Source organism: Centropristis striata, chromosome 14 (genome assembly GCF_030273125.1).
Source record: "Centropristis striata isolate RG_2023a ecotype Rhode Island chromosome 14, C.striata_1.0, whole genome shotgun sequence".
Classification (NCBI taxonomy): Eukaryota; Metazoa; Chordata; class Actinopteri; order Perciformes; family Serranidae; genus Centropristis; species Centropristis striata.
The window spans coordinates 28591917-28605726 of record NC_081530.1 but is presented as its reverse complement, the minus strand read 5'-3'; the positions used below and the strand labels follow the sequence as shown (position 1 = coordinate 28605726).

At 39.2% G+C, this 13810-nt stretch overlaps 1 protein-coding gene across 1 annotated transcript in view; it reads left to right on the top strand.

The window, feature by feature from the left end:
- c14h18orf21 (chromosome 14 C18orf21 homolog) overlaps positions 1–13810 on the top strand; it is a 33253-nt gene that overhangs the window by 2288 nt on the left and 17155 nt on the right. The window contains exons 2-3 of the mRNA XM_059349161.1: positions 9227–9249; positions 9611–9825. Coding sequence (XP_059205144.1) covers positions 9227–9249; positions 9611–9825 — 238 coding nt within the window. The remainder of the gene's footprint in view (positions 1–9226; positions 9250–9610; positions 9826–13810) is intronic.

The following is a 13810-nucleotide window of genomic DNA, read 5'->3' as shown; positions in this document are numbered from 1 at the left end:
GTGTGTGTGTGTGTGTGTGTAGCCCTGCACACTTACAGGTGTACCCTCTGTGTGCTCACATTTTCTCACTCATAGTTTATACTGGTATTAATGCATTTAAAGTGTGTCAGTGATGTGTGTGTGTGTGTGTGTGTGTGTGTGTGTGTGTGTGTGTGTGGACTCTTGTGGCTCGTGTTTGAGTTGGGATGCAGCCATGTCCCCGTATCCTCCAGCTTGTTTTCACTTTCACCTGAGCCAGGAAATCTGTGGGCAGAACCATGAATGGAAATCAAAACATGGGTTTTAATAGTGAAAACCCCAAGTCACGGTCGTTTTACGGATGTGTGTAAGCCCACTGCTATTTTAATACATTGATCTGTTCCACAGATTCCCTGGCTATGATGAGCAGTGGTTGCAGAGAACAATTTGACCGCATTTAACTATGACCAGCTGTCCTGCAGTCGAGACACGGATCTGAATGTGTGGAGCACTGTCTGAAAGACCTGGCTGGTTTGGTGCCAAAGTGGCTGGCAGAGAAGACACAATTAGCGGCCACAGCCAAAACTCACCCTGATGAGCTAATTGACTACTGAATTTGATCTTCGGCCAGAGTGATAATATGGATGGCATATCAGGAGGGAAATTACTGCTAAGAGTTAATGTCTCAGATCGAGATCTTGGACCCAGTTTATCAGTTATAACTGAGAGGAAATTAAAATGTTTTTGTCAGCATCCACTCACATAGCTGGCATTCAGTGGTGGTCAGTGTGTGCTGATGATGTTTCTAGTCCAAATGAACCACAACTGACTCTCTATATTATCTCGGGGTTTCCAGTTTCTTCGCTTTCTCCAGTTCTGGTTTTGGCCCATGCGTCACTGGAGTGTTTGTGTCAGTGCTCATACATACTACTACACGTTTGTTGGTGATCGTGTTACCGCCTCCTGCCACTGTCTTCACCTTCTGTCAGGATGATGATGACTGAATGTGACAGTGTTGTCACTTTTGCTTTCAGTACAATTTGATCAGTATTGGCTTGTAGAAAAGGCTTTCACGCACTTATTCCAGTCAAATAATAGCGGTTTATTTGTTTGTGTTTCTAGGAATGTGTTCAGTGAATGTGGCTCGTTTCATCTGTGTTGTTGTTCTTCAATGTAAACTGACGTCATTTAATTGGGGCTCATGTTGCCGCACTAGTGAAGCCGTTTTCCAGTAAGTCCATAGTCATAGTTGTGTGTTTGGTAACTGGAGCCTGACTGATTGTTCTGATAACCAAAATATGCAGGATGTCTGCCGGATAAACAGTGACACAGTGACTCTGCTGGTAAATAACGTCATGTGTTCTGCATTGTTTTTCTCTTCTAATAGAATAGACGAATATAATAGTATATCTTTATTGTCATTGTACAATGTACAACAAGTACAATGAGATTTAAAAATGCCATCTCATCTGCGCAACATATAAAATCAATCAATAAAACGTATAAATAAGAGCTGCTAAAAAAAAGAGAGATGACCAGGAGATGAACAGTTTATGTTGATGGCAATATATCAGTGATAATCAAATATCAGCCAGTGGTAATGGATATTTGATGTATCACTTGAGGTCTGTGTTGGGCAGGCAAGTAAGGCTGCAAATAACATTTTCATTATTTGGCAACACTTCTTTCTCAATTAATCAATTTAAGTTTTTCTAAAATGCTGAAAAAATACCTCCATGATTATGACCCTAAGAAGACCTGTTGAAACAGCTTGTTTATCCAAAAGAATGTCCAAGGGCTAATAGCTCTGTTAGGCTGGTACAGTGTTTCTTTTTATTCATTAGCATGCAGCAGCAATGCAAACATGACCATAGCTGTGTTTCCATCAACAAATTTCTATTTACATTTTGAAGATTTGCATGAGAAAAGCTTGATGGAAACAACAGAATTCGATTAAAGTTTTGAAAATGTGCGTTTTTTATGTTTGCTTGAGGTGTTGTTTTTTCAATAGTTTATGGGCTAAACAAGAGATGAAAACGTTTTTTCTCTTGATTCTGCCGTAGCGAACATTTAACTCACATGACTGATCAGCAGTTTCTGCTGTGTCCAGTTTAATTAAATTGAATCCAATTCCTGAAGACTCTCTAGTGCGTGGCCAAAGTTGTCTGATAAACAACCTATTTTTTGTCGTTTTTTCTCTCTTGCGATATCTCTGCTTCTTCTACTGTTTAATAATTACCATTCAGCAATACATTACACTGCTTCTGACCAAAGTATGTTCATGCAGCTTTGATTCGCTCTATACCATTCGCTTCAACTTTAACGAAAACACGGCTTATGTTTAGGTATAATGTTTAGCGTGTGTACCACATTGACTGTATATAAAGATGGACAACATGACAGCTTTACAAAAGTGAAGCCAAAACCTGTAACTGTAGACCTTAAAAACAAGTTAGTTTGTGAGTTTGAATTAGTTTGAGCAATTTCAGTTTTAATTTGGATTTGTTGAAACTTAGTTTTCACCTTCAGTTGTGTTCACAAAATCAATCTGTGCGCTGCTGGTTAATCAGAATTTGGTACTTTTTAAACACGAAATGGAAGCAAACCTGCGTCCAGGTGTTGGTGTGAACGAGTTGTGAGGGTTTTTAAATCGTGATGTTGGTTGCAGTGGTTGATGACTGTCAGCCATCGTTCATCTGCCTAACCCTGTTATCCATCCTTTTATACAGTTTATGGTTTAGCATCTTGGTTTAGTGTGTTAGCATGCTATAATTAACTAAGGTCAATGAGAATGTAATTAGATAGATAGATAGATAGATAGATAGATAGATAGATAGATAGATAGATAGATAGATAGATAGATAGATAGATAGATAGATAGATTGATTGATTGATTGATTGATTGATTGATTGATTGATTGATTGATTACCTCATTCATCCCCGAAGGGAAATTCGGTTGTCACAACAGTCCGGTATTCAAGTACAATAAAATACAATAGAATAAAATACTGAGGTAGCATAAATAGAAAAAAACACAGAATAGAACAAGGACACTTAAGAAGTTAAAAAAAAGAAGATCAGTTGGTAGGTTGGCAAGATGATGGTAATTATACTGATGATATGATGGCAACAATGCTATAGTGACTAGACAGTATATAATAACTAGAAAATTTCCTCTGGGGAAATTCTGAAAGGGCCACGGGGGCTACTGCCGGTGTGTGTACACTATGATGAGATTCTTCAGAGATTTCAAACTATGCCCTTTAACCTCAAAATATGTGTGTGTGTGTGTGTGTGTGTGTGTGTGTGTGTGTTTGAAGCATGTGTATGCATGTGTGAGGAGTGTTCGTGCTTACGTGCATGTGTGTGTGTATCTGTAACTGTAATCACATCAAAGATCAAAGGCAATCAGATCAAAGCAATCAACTGAATTAACTGACAGCTGTTAATGAAAGAGTGACAGCAGCCAGAGGTGGACTGGAATTTCTGGCCTTGAACAGAAAGCATTTTTGGCAGAACCATAATACCTATCATTGATCCGACTTCACTTTGAGCGTCCTGAGTTCTTCCTGAACGTCTACGTGTTCTTTTTAAGAAAAATTAAAAAATAGCTTTGTTAGAGCGATCTAAAAAAAACTGTTACATCTCCCTTCTTTTAGAAATCTCCCTGCGTTTTTAAAATGGGAGCCAATGAGTCTGTTGGTGCGTGTTGGTGGTGCATCTGTGCGTCCTACGCCCAAACTATAACTCTGACAGCTTTACCAGAGGATTGTGAGTGAGAAGACAAATTTTCCTACGTTTCTATGTATAAATTATTTCTGTAGAGTGGAATTTGCGGCCTGGAGCGCAGTTTTCAAATTTATTTTCTGACAGTTTTTTCTCTCCCTCTACACTCTGGCGATGATGTCACACACTGTGACACGAACATTACGTGCAATACACACCCATTATAATCTCAGAATTTCTCCAAAAGTGATCATGGTCATTGAACAGGGATTGATAAAAAACTATATGACCTATCGAAACGTGGATTAATACACCGATACACAAGACTTGTGTCTACTGTTTAAAGTTTAAATGGAGTCTCTAGGTGAAATTTTGCCGGAGAAGTAGACGTAGTAGACTTACGTCGCGAAAAATTCATGATCTGTAGAGAAAAGTAATAGCACACCGATCCTGATCAAACCGCACTTTTTGATATATAATTTATCCTGCAACTCTTCAAGTTGTAGGACTAGTAGCGGGACGAAATTGCGTCCGGAAGAGGAAGAAGAAGAAATCCACAGTATAACAGCTATTGCTGTATGGGACCAGTGCTCGGTGCGATTGCCCCGAGGCCCTAATTAGGTTTTTGTTTTGTTTCAGTATTGAACCAATTCAATATTTGACCTGAAAGACCTCATCCTTAGTGGGGCAGTCATTGTTACTAACTTTGTGATTTTTTTGTCCATATCAGTGACTTCATATTTCCGTCCTACTGTCACCTCCTGTTGAAGCCTCTTTGCCCTCACCCATGATCTACTTGCTCTCATCTCCCCCTCTACTATATCTCTCGTCTTACGGCCCCTCTCAGCAGGAGCCGGCAGACGTCTCCACATATAAGTGAGCTGTAGACGAGGAAGCACCTGCTGGCCTCCTTCTGTGTCATGTCCGGCTGATAAATGGGAACCCTTCCAGAGTGCTGAAGGGATGACGTGTTTTGTACCTTGGACAAAGAGCCAATGGGCCAATCATACTTTAATAATTTGTTCAGCAGGATAATCTTCTCAAGTGAACACCACTTATGTGATTTTTGAAGCGTAAATGCATTCACCAGTGTTAAAAAGCTGCCGTTATAGTAGGGGTGTGCCATATCATATCGTTCACAATAATATCGGTATATTTTTTTTATGGTTAAAAAAAAATGCATATCATGATATTGGCAACGTTCCTACTTCTTGATGTAGTGGTTAAAGTTGTTTTAATCACAAAAAGCTACTTACTCCCTGTCACTAAACACATGCAGCTTTCAAAATAAGAGCACAGTGTGTTAACAGAATCCACCACAGAATTTACAAGAAGACTGTCAAAATAAGATGTCTAAAATAAAACATACAAAAACCTTTATTCTTCTTTACAAAATGTCATTAGAATATGCCCCCGGAACCCCTAAATGGTTATTTTTATTATTTGCTCATACTCAAGAGTCAAGAGTACATTTTTTTGTATTTGGCAACTGTTGAGATTTGCACTTTACACTACATTTTAGATTTTTAATGATTTATACAGACTACAAAAAAAATCATATTTTTTTTATCTTTTAAGTATTTCCTAATATCGTCACGAATATCGTTATCGCAAAAAAAGCCTGCAATATCGTGATATTCTTTTAGGGCCATATCGCCCAGCCCTACGTTATAGGCTATAAACGAACTACACCACGGCCACATAACTTCAACATCACCACTAACTGGCAATGATGTTTAGTGTCTCTAGCAAGCAGCAGCCTCTGTAGAAGGAGACAATATCTGAAGTGTTCCTTAATGAACGCTGACCACATCGCTACTTGAGACTGTTGTGTCTAAATATCTATGAGTTACAAGCACCGTTTCCCCTGACGGTAGCAATAAAATGTTCACAGCGCTTTTCATTTTATGCGCCTTGCCTCAGCCAGCACTTCTGTCTCTAATTACATTATTACAGTATAGCCAACCCTTTGCATCTTGATTGCATCTCCCAGTTGTCAGCAGTTCATGTGTAGGGCTCGATATCTTCAGTGTTCATCACCACAACCAAGAGTGCACTTAAAAGGAGATGCATGACAAGTATGATAATAAGATTAGTGCAGTGGTAGAGGTCTTTCTGTGGTGTGCCATTTCTCAGAGCTGGCTCATCAGGGAGCAGTGGGAAGAGAGATTGAGAATCCGTTCATAGTCAAAGAATGTGCTCGAAGAATGTGTCGTTTTATTTAGCCAGAATGTATTTGACAGTGGTTTCAAGTACATCTAACGATCACTGAGTCATGAAATGCATTCCAAACCTGCTAACTTTCAAAAGAGGACTTTTATATCAGCTGAGAATGAAAATAAAAGGCTTTTTAAGCAACTAACAAAATTGTTTTTGGGGGAGTCATTCAAGGACATTGAGCGTAGGGCTGTATGTACAAAAATGTCAGTTATTAAATTCATTTCAATCTTTTTGAATGAACCTTGAATGTCTGTCGGCACATTTTATGACGTCAAACATACAATCAAAGTTAACATGAACAGCTGGTGAAATAAACAAAATGACAGTATACAGTGATCGCTGTGGGTATAAAGGAATTAAATAAACCTGCATAACAATTTAGATGTGATTATAAAGGTTTAACCCTTTATCAGGCAAAGAACTATATTTGGTAACTTCAGGTAATATTTCGAGAAAAAAATTGCAAATTTACTAGATTTAAGTGGCAAATCTACAAGGAAAAAAGTCGCAGATTTAAGAGATTTAAAGTGGCAAATCTGTGCAAAAAAAAGTTGCAGATTTACGAGAAAAAAGTGGGAAAAAAGCTACTTTTTTCTCCCAGATTCACCACTTTAAATCTCATAAATCTACGCATTTTTTTCCCGTGGATTTGCCACTTTAATCTCGTAAACTTTTTTCTCAAAATATTATTTTTGTATGTTTTTTTTTAAACATTCTGGCAGTATGTAATATCCTCCAATATTCTCTAGGGTTGAAATTTGGAATTTGCAAGTATTTCAATGAGTGTCCTATTAAGGGTTAAAGTGGTGAATCTGGGAGAAAAAAGTTGCTTTTTTCTCACTTTTTTCTCGTAAATCTGCGACTTTTTTCACACAGATTGGCCACTTTAAATCTCTTAAATTTGCGACTTTTTTTCTTGTAGATTTGCCACTTTAATCTAGTAAATTTGCAACTTTTTTCTCGAAATATTACCTGAAGTTACCAAATATAGTTCTTTGCCTGATAAAGAGTTAAGAGTCGGGAAATGTTTGGTTTATGTACCTTGAAGGTTGAGGTGGGGGGGAAATCGATACAGCATAGTATCGCGATATTTTGCGTGTCAATATTATATCGATTCGTGGCCGCCAACTATCGCTATTTAGGAATATACTGGAGATACTACTGGTATCATATGAAACTGGAAGATCGAAAGAATCTATAAGCACCATATACGCCAGGATATCATGTCGGGAAGTTGTTGAAATAACGCTGCAAAGTAAGGCTTTTTTATGTTTCTTTCAAAAAAAAAGTTCAGAGCAGTGAATCTTAAAGTTGAGGAAAGTTTGAGACAATGCTGCAGTTGTTGTCGTCCATACATGTTTGATATCAGTTCAGTTCAGTTTGACTGAATACTTTGTTGGTCAGTCTCATTGTGGAGAAATAAAAAGGCTGAAGTGAGATGAAGAGACTGAGAATTATCTCTCATTTGACAAAAAAATTCTTGATTGAATTTAACTTTGTGGACACAAAATGCAGTTAAACAGTAAAATTGCAATATATTGTATCGCAATGCTCACCATATCGTAAAAAATGCTTCAAATATATCATATCGTGACTCAAGTATCGGGATAAAATCAAATCGTGGGGCCTCTGCTGGTTCACATCTCTACTTGAAGGTGCTTAAAAAGTTATTGAGTTTTACTCTTAAAAAGCGTTATGAACACTGAATATAACTATGAATGCAGAAACATAGTATTTCCCTTCTTTGTCATGACTGACATAATTTGCTGTAATAGTGTTGGAGTCTAAATTGATTTTTCTCTGATGTAATTTATGGTGCTGTTAGATTGTTAATAAGGGTGCATGGTCCCTTTGTGTGCAGTAAGCAGGGGAGCAAACAGTTTCTTGACCACAGTGAAAATGTGTTGTTTTTTTTGAAAGTCCAAACACCAACAAATACAGAAAAGAGCAGAATATTTCATGAGATAAAAACATCTGTGTTGCGGGCATGATAACATTTATCTTTTTTTCAATAAATGTGGAGTTTTGTTCCAAATGTTTGGATCACTTGAGTCAGAAACAATCCTATAATGCCATCACTGTTCATTTATTCTACAAATAGTATCATAGTAATACTATTAGTGTCACCAAATCTTTATCTGCAACTGGGCAGAAATGAGTCAAAAATCTGGCCAGCATTCAAATGTTGATTTTAGGATTTGAATGTGAACATTATGAATGAAACTTCAGACTATTCAGTCCAGCCCTGTGAGTCATTATCCGTCCTCTGCAGAGTCACAATCCGCCACGCCGGCCTCAAGCAACTTCTCCTCATTTCCAGTATTTTATGACAGGGCTTCTTTATAATCTGACACTTTAATCCAGTCCCTGATTATTAAATTGGGCGTAGTGGGGTGGGAGGGGCAGGGGACAGTGACTCAGATGTGGGATGAGTGGTGGCAGATATGTTGCAAATCTCTCTTCGCATTCAGCAACATAATGCACCATCTAAGAATGCAAGCGGAGAGCGTCAACAAACCGCCAGACGCAGCAGCAGCCGGCGGGTCAGCTCCAGATTACAGTCGGCCCCGCGACCCCTCCTCCTCTCCCTCAAACAGCCAGCTCTGTTTATAACTCGCCCTGCCGCACGTGCAGCTGGACAGTAAATTTCCCCTTCATCAATTTAAGCCCAAGGCTAATTTTAGTTGGACTTTACAGTGGCTTAGTTAAAATGTTTGCTCAAATATCTCATTGCGAGCGTTCCAAAGTTGGAAGAAGCCGAGCGGTCACAGAGGAGGGGGAGGCATTTAAATCATGTGGAGATTTGCCCTATATTGTTTGGAAGAGCCTTGTATGCATATTGGAAAACATGCAACTGTTTTCCGCTTGCACATTTTCCAATATGCATAAAGGGAAAAGCCCTCGGTGACCAACTTTTCTTTTTCCGAACTGGTGTTTCCATTGTGTAATGTGTCTATTTGCATGCATTTTGACAGAACGGTTAACTGACAGTTTCTTTTACCGAATCAATTAAATTGAAAACTATGTATGTGGAGCATAATTATTCAGATTGTCCTTTCCCTATCAGCTACATTGTTGCAGTGTGAAATGAGCTGTTCTAATGCAGACTGAAAAGGGCACTTTGAAATAAATGAAAATGACTTCAGAGAACCACAAATGTTATCTATTCAAAAGAGGCTGTAATCATTAAAGTTTTGCTTTGTTATTATCTTGCGCTAATGGTTTTTTAACATTAAACTCAGTTACTGTTTGATTTCATTATAATCTGATATAAGTATCTGTTCAAAATGTCTGATCCTGTCTCCTCTTTCTCGTTCACAGGCAGCGGCCGATGACGGCTAAGGGTGAGTTGCACATCCTTGACAAATTGTAATTTTTGGATGGCAGGTTTTTGTTCTACTTTAATTTCTTCATGTTTTCATCAGTGATGTCCTAGAGTGTAATAGCCACAAAGAGTTGAATGCAGTAGTAAGTAGGACCTTGTCACAGGCTTGTCAAGGTTGATAAACCTCACTAAACCCTCAGCCAAACACACCGAGCCAGCCAGCTGTGTGCAGCAGACTGCCTGGTGGGATCAAACACACACACACACACACACACACACACACACACACACACACACAGGTCCATGCCAGCCAAAACCACATCAATAGTTAGTGGTGCCATTCAGTATTCTCACTGTCTCTCTCCCATTCTCATCACCAGCGAATCAGAAATCCTCCAGTCCGCTGCAGAGCGCCTTGATGTGTCCGTACTGTTATCAGTGGCTGCAGCCCGGCAATCACCGGATGAGGCTGCGTCCAAAGCAGCGACCATCAGCGCGGGTGCAGAGTGTCCTGCGCCGGCAGGCCAGGGGCAAACGACTCAGCCTGGTGCAGAAAAAACTGCTGCAGCGCTTCCAAAAGTCCTCCTCCGTACTGGTGAGAAGATGAAACACTACAACCCCACAGACTGGTTATGTATTGTACTGCACTGCAGTATATTGTCCTTGCAGAAAAAAAACACCAGGGGCATACACCTGGACTGTGTCCTCAGCTAAAGTGGGGTTAAACTAAGGGGTTGTTTTTTACGATAGCGGGACAGATGCTGATATTATTATTTAGGGATAATGTCTGCTGGAAAACTGGGTAATGCTTTATATTAAAGTCCTTGTAATAACCATTAATTAACAAGTAATAAGGCCCTTGTAAGTCCTTACAAGATGCTTATTAACATTATTGTGTGTATATAAGCTTATATAAGTGTTAATAATGGCATTACAAACGCCTATGACCCACCCATTATGTCTTTGCCATTTCTTTATTAATCTTATTTTGTTTGCTTATTGATATTAAAATATACTTTATTGCTCATCTATTATAAGTTAACTATAAGTTAACTATGCTTTTTGCAACTACCGGATCTAAAGTGAGAACAATGCCTTATTACTTGTTAATTAATGGTTATTAAGGACCTTATTATAAAGCGTTACCGAAAACTGTAATGTCACAGTTGATTTTTATGTGCATTATAGGCACCGAAGTGTTTTCCTGGCTTTATTTGAAGCATTTTAAATTTAGTTCTTCATTTCTCTTCTGTGATTTCTGACTAAAACATTAAACATACAGGCAACACTCTAACACAACAATGCAAACACTTAGCTAGCATAGCTGCACCTGATTGGAAAAACACTTTCACTTAAGGCTGTGTGCTCCAGAATTACAAACCAGACCAATACAGAGACTCATTAGGAGACTTTCTCTTATATTATATCATTCCGGAATAAGGGTGGTCTAATAATTTTTTCCATGACCGTATATTTCTATGTTTTTCTCAATTGTGATATCAAAAAGAAAAAGTAGCAGAACTGCTTTACGTCAATATAAATGTCTTTTAACCCTACATTTTACATTTTGATCCTGCATGTGGGAGTGAGGCTAGAGAGAGCCATAACAGGCTAAAATGTAGTATGGAGTATACTAAAATAGGCTTGATTCTTTCATATAGACCAGGGACAAAAACCTGCAGCCACACGGCCCTTTGTGGAATAGTTTGGACATGCCTGATATAGACTATATTTATTGAATTACCAGAAAAATGCATTATCATGATATATATCATAATCAAGATGTGAAATGACTGATATCAGGATAGAAACTTTTGGGCATATTGTCCAGTCCTACTGCAGCACTACCAGAATGCATTGCGCGGCTGCTCACATACACAATGAATGAGAAGTGTGGAAATCACAGACCCAATGTTGCATTATTCTGTCACTGGTGTTGACCTCTGATCTATGAAGTAGGAGAGACACAAAAGGACTTCCCAGGGACGTTAAAATGTATTACATCATCATTTATGATAACATGACAAGCCCTGCGTTGTCTCTTAATGTATTGTCTCCAGCAGTTGTTGCCATTAAGATTTATGAAGTCATTTGTAGTCATTCCACAGAAAGTGTCAGGTTTCATTATGGTCCTGCACTCATCATTACAGACGTTACAGTGCTCCCATTAAGCTTAACTGTAAGAGAACTAATGTAGCCAGACAGTGCTTGTCAACACTTGCCCTGTTCCCTCCCACGGCCCCCCTAAACTGTCATAGTGGCCCTTTAACTTTGCTCGTAATGGACGGCACCAGGCATAGACAGAATGGAAATCTTATTTTGGCCAGCACCCTCCCACTCTACTAATAAGCCCATTTAGAAGAGGAAACCGCTGGTGGGGCTTGTTGCTAAAGGGTCATCTCCCTCCTGCATCAGAGAGCCCCTCTGGTGATCTGACAGCAGCCATGATGAAGAGCAGCTCTGGTGGAAATGCTGCAGCCTCATTAAAATGTGGTCGCGTTCATTTAATATGCAGGTATTCACCGCGCAAAGCACTCTGAACCCACTGTATCCCTATATCATTTGACTCTGAGGGCAAAGAGGAAGACAGAGATGGATAGAGAGAGCGGTAATAAAAAGGTTAGCGAGAGAAAAACACAGGAGAGAACAACAGAAAAGGTGGATAAAAGTAAGACGGTGGAAGGCAGATAAGTAAGGAAGGTGAACAAGTCAAATGATGGACTGCAAGAGGAAAAAGTTGTCATCTTGTAACATAAAGAAGCTGTGAGCTCCTTTCTGTTCTACCTCTGTGGACTGTGGGGAAGGTCACAATCAGGGCCTGACAGGGAAGTTTATGGCAAAAGAGAGGGAGACTTGTGAAACTCTAGAAGTATGTTATTGTGGTTTTTCAGTGATTTTATTAATAATTAGGGTTGGATATCAGTGCTCAATGCCTGAAGGATTCAAATAACTCGATACCAATCAGTGCTGAAACTTCCCCAGTCACACAATACCTGCATTTGATCCATTTTGTGGGAAAAATATATAGTTCGAGCAGAGCCGCACATAGAGTGGAAACACTTCATTAGAAAAAGCCCCACTCAGATCACTAGTTCATAACTAGCTAGTAGCTTCTAAGGCCCCGTTCACACGAGGACGGTCTCAACAGAAGACGCAAAAGTGGCGACGCGTCTTCACTTTTTATTCCTCGTTTGGACGAGCATTTTCGGGAGGAAATCTGCTGCATACGATGACGCAAAAGTGTGTGAAATTCGATTGTATGCAGCCAGGCAGCATCACTTAAAGCCATAAGAGCATCTTTGGGCATGCAGAAGTTTTCACGCCACACATTTTCATCAGCTTCTTCCACAAAGTTCTCCACCATCACTAGATCTCCCAGGTCTCGTTCACAGCCGTCTGGCTCGCCTCCGACGAATTGCTGCATCCAAAATGTGATAGAGGTAATTCCAGATCCTTCTCTGTTCACTAATACTATCTGTACATATCCTGAACATTTGGTGGAAAGACTCCTGTAAGTTTATTAGAGCTGCCAGAGCAGCTTGAAGGTCCGAGGCATGGAAATAATCCCACGTTTGTTTATTTTCCTCTACTGGAGCATGTATGTGACGTAAACACATACGTGACGTGAGCAGATCTGAGCAGAGTTTTGCATCTTGTCAGTGTAGACGGACACGCTACGGCGGAGCGGATTTAACTTTTCCACTTTGGAAGGTGGTTTCAGATTTTTGCGTCTTTAAGCCCCCAAAACGCCGTCACCGTCTAAACGAAAGGCACTTCCGATAAAATATTTTGTCGTTTTTACCCGCAAGCGTCCTCGTGTGAACGGGGCCTAAGTCTTGTGTAGGACTTTACACACCGACTTGATGATGGACTTTAAATTAGTAAACTTAAAGCCCCCCTTCAGTGTACATGGTTGCCCATAAAGTTGGAATAATTTTGTTTTCAGACAATCCTCTGTTAATGGTGGTTTTATTTTCATTGTGATATGTTTGGAAGAGATTGATTGAAAATGGTTTGAGAAAATATACACTTTATCTGCCAATAATAAATCACATTGTCACAATCATTGCATGGTAAGAGGTAGAAAAATACTCCAACTTTATTGGGCGACCGTTTTTTTTTTTAATTTTGAGGATATTTCCTTTTTTACTGAGTCCCTTCCTTACAATGTTGACAAGCCACACTGTTTGCCAATTTTTTTTCCTCTTAATAACTTCATTTTGTGCTCAAAGTTGCAAAAAGATGGTTATTGCAAAACGGGAAGAGGACGCTTGACCACAATACTTCTACATGTATTCATCATCCGAGCCTGTTAGTGTCATACAGTCAACGACCAGTCTTTACCAGGACACAACGGCTTTGGGCGTACAACTTCTGTCCAATGACAAGAGAAAAGTCCTGTTAGAGACTTTATTTATCCAGAGGGAAATTCAAGCATCCAGTAGCAGCATTCAAACATACAATGAACATGCACGATACATAGATTAAAAATAAACTATAAAATAATAAAATAAAAATAAAACCTATAAATAACCTATGATAAATACGAATTTACATTAAAACCTAGGCTAAAATATTTA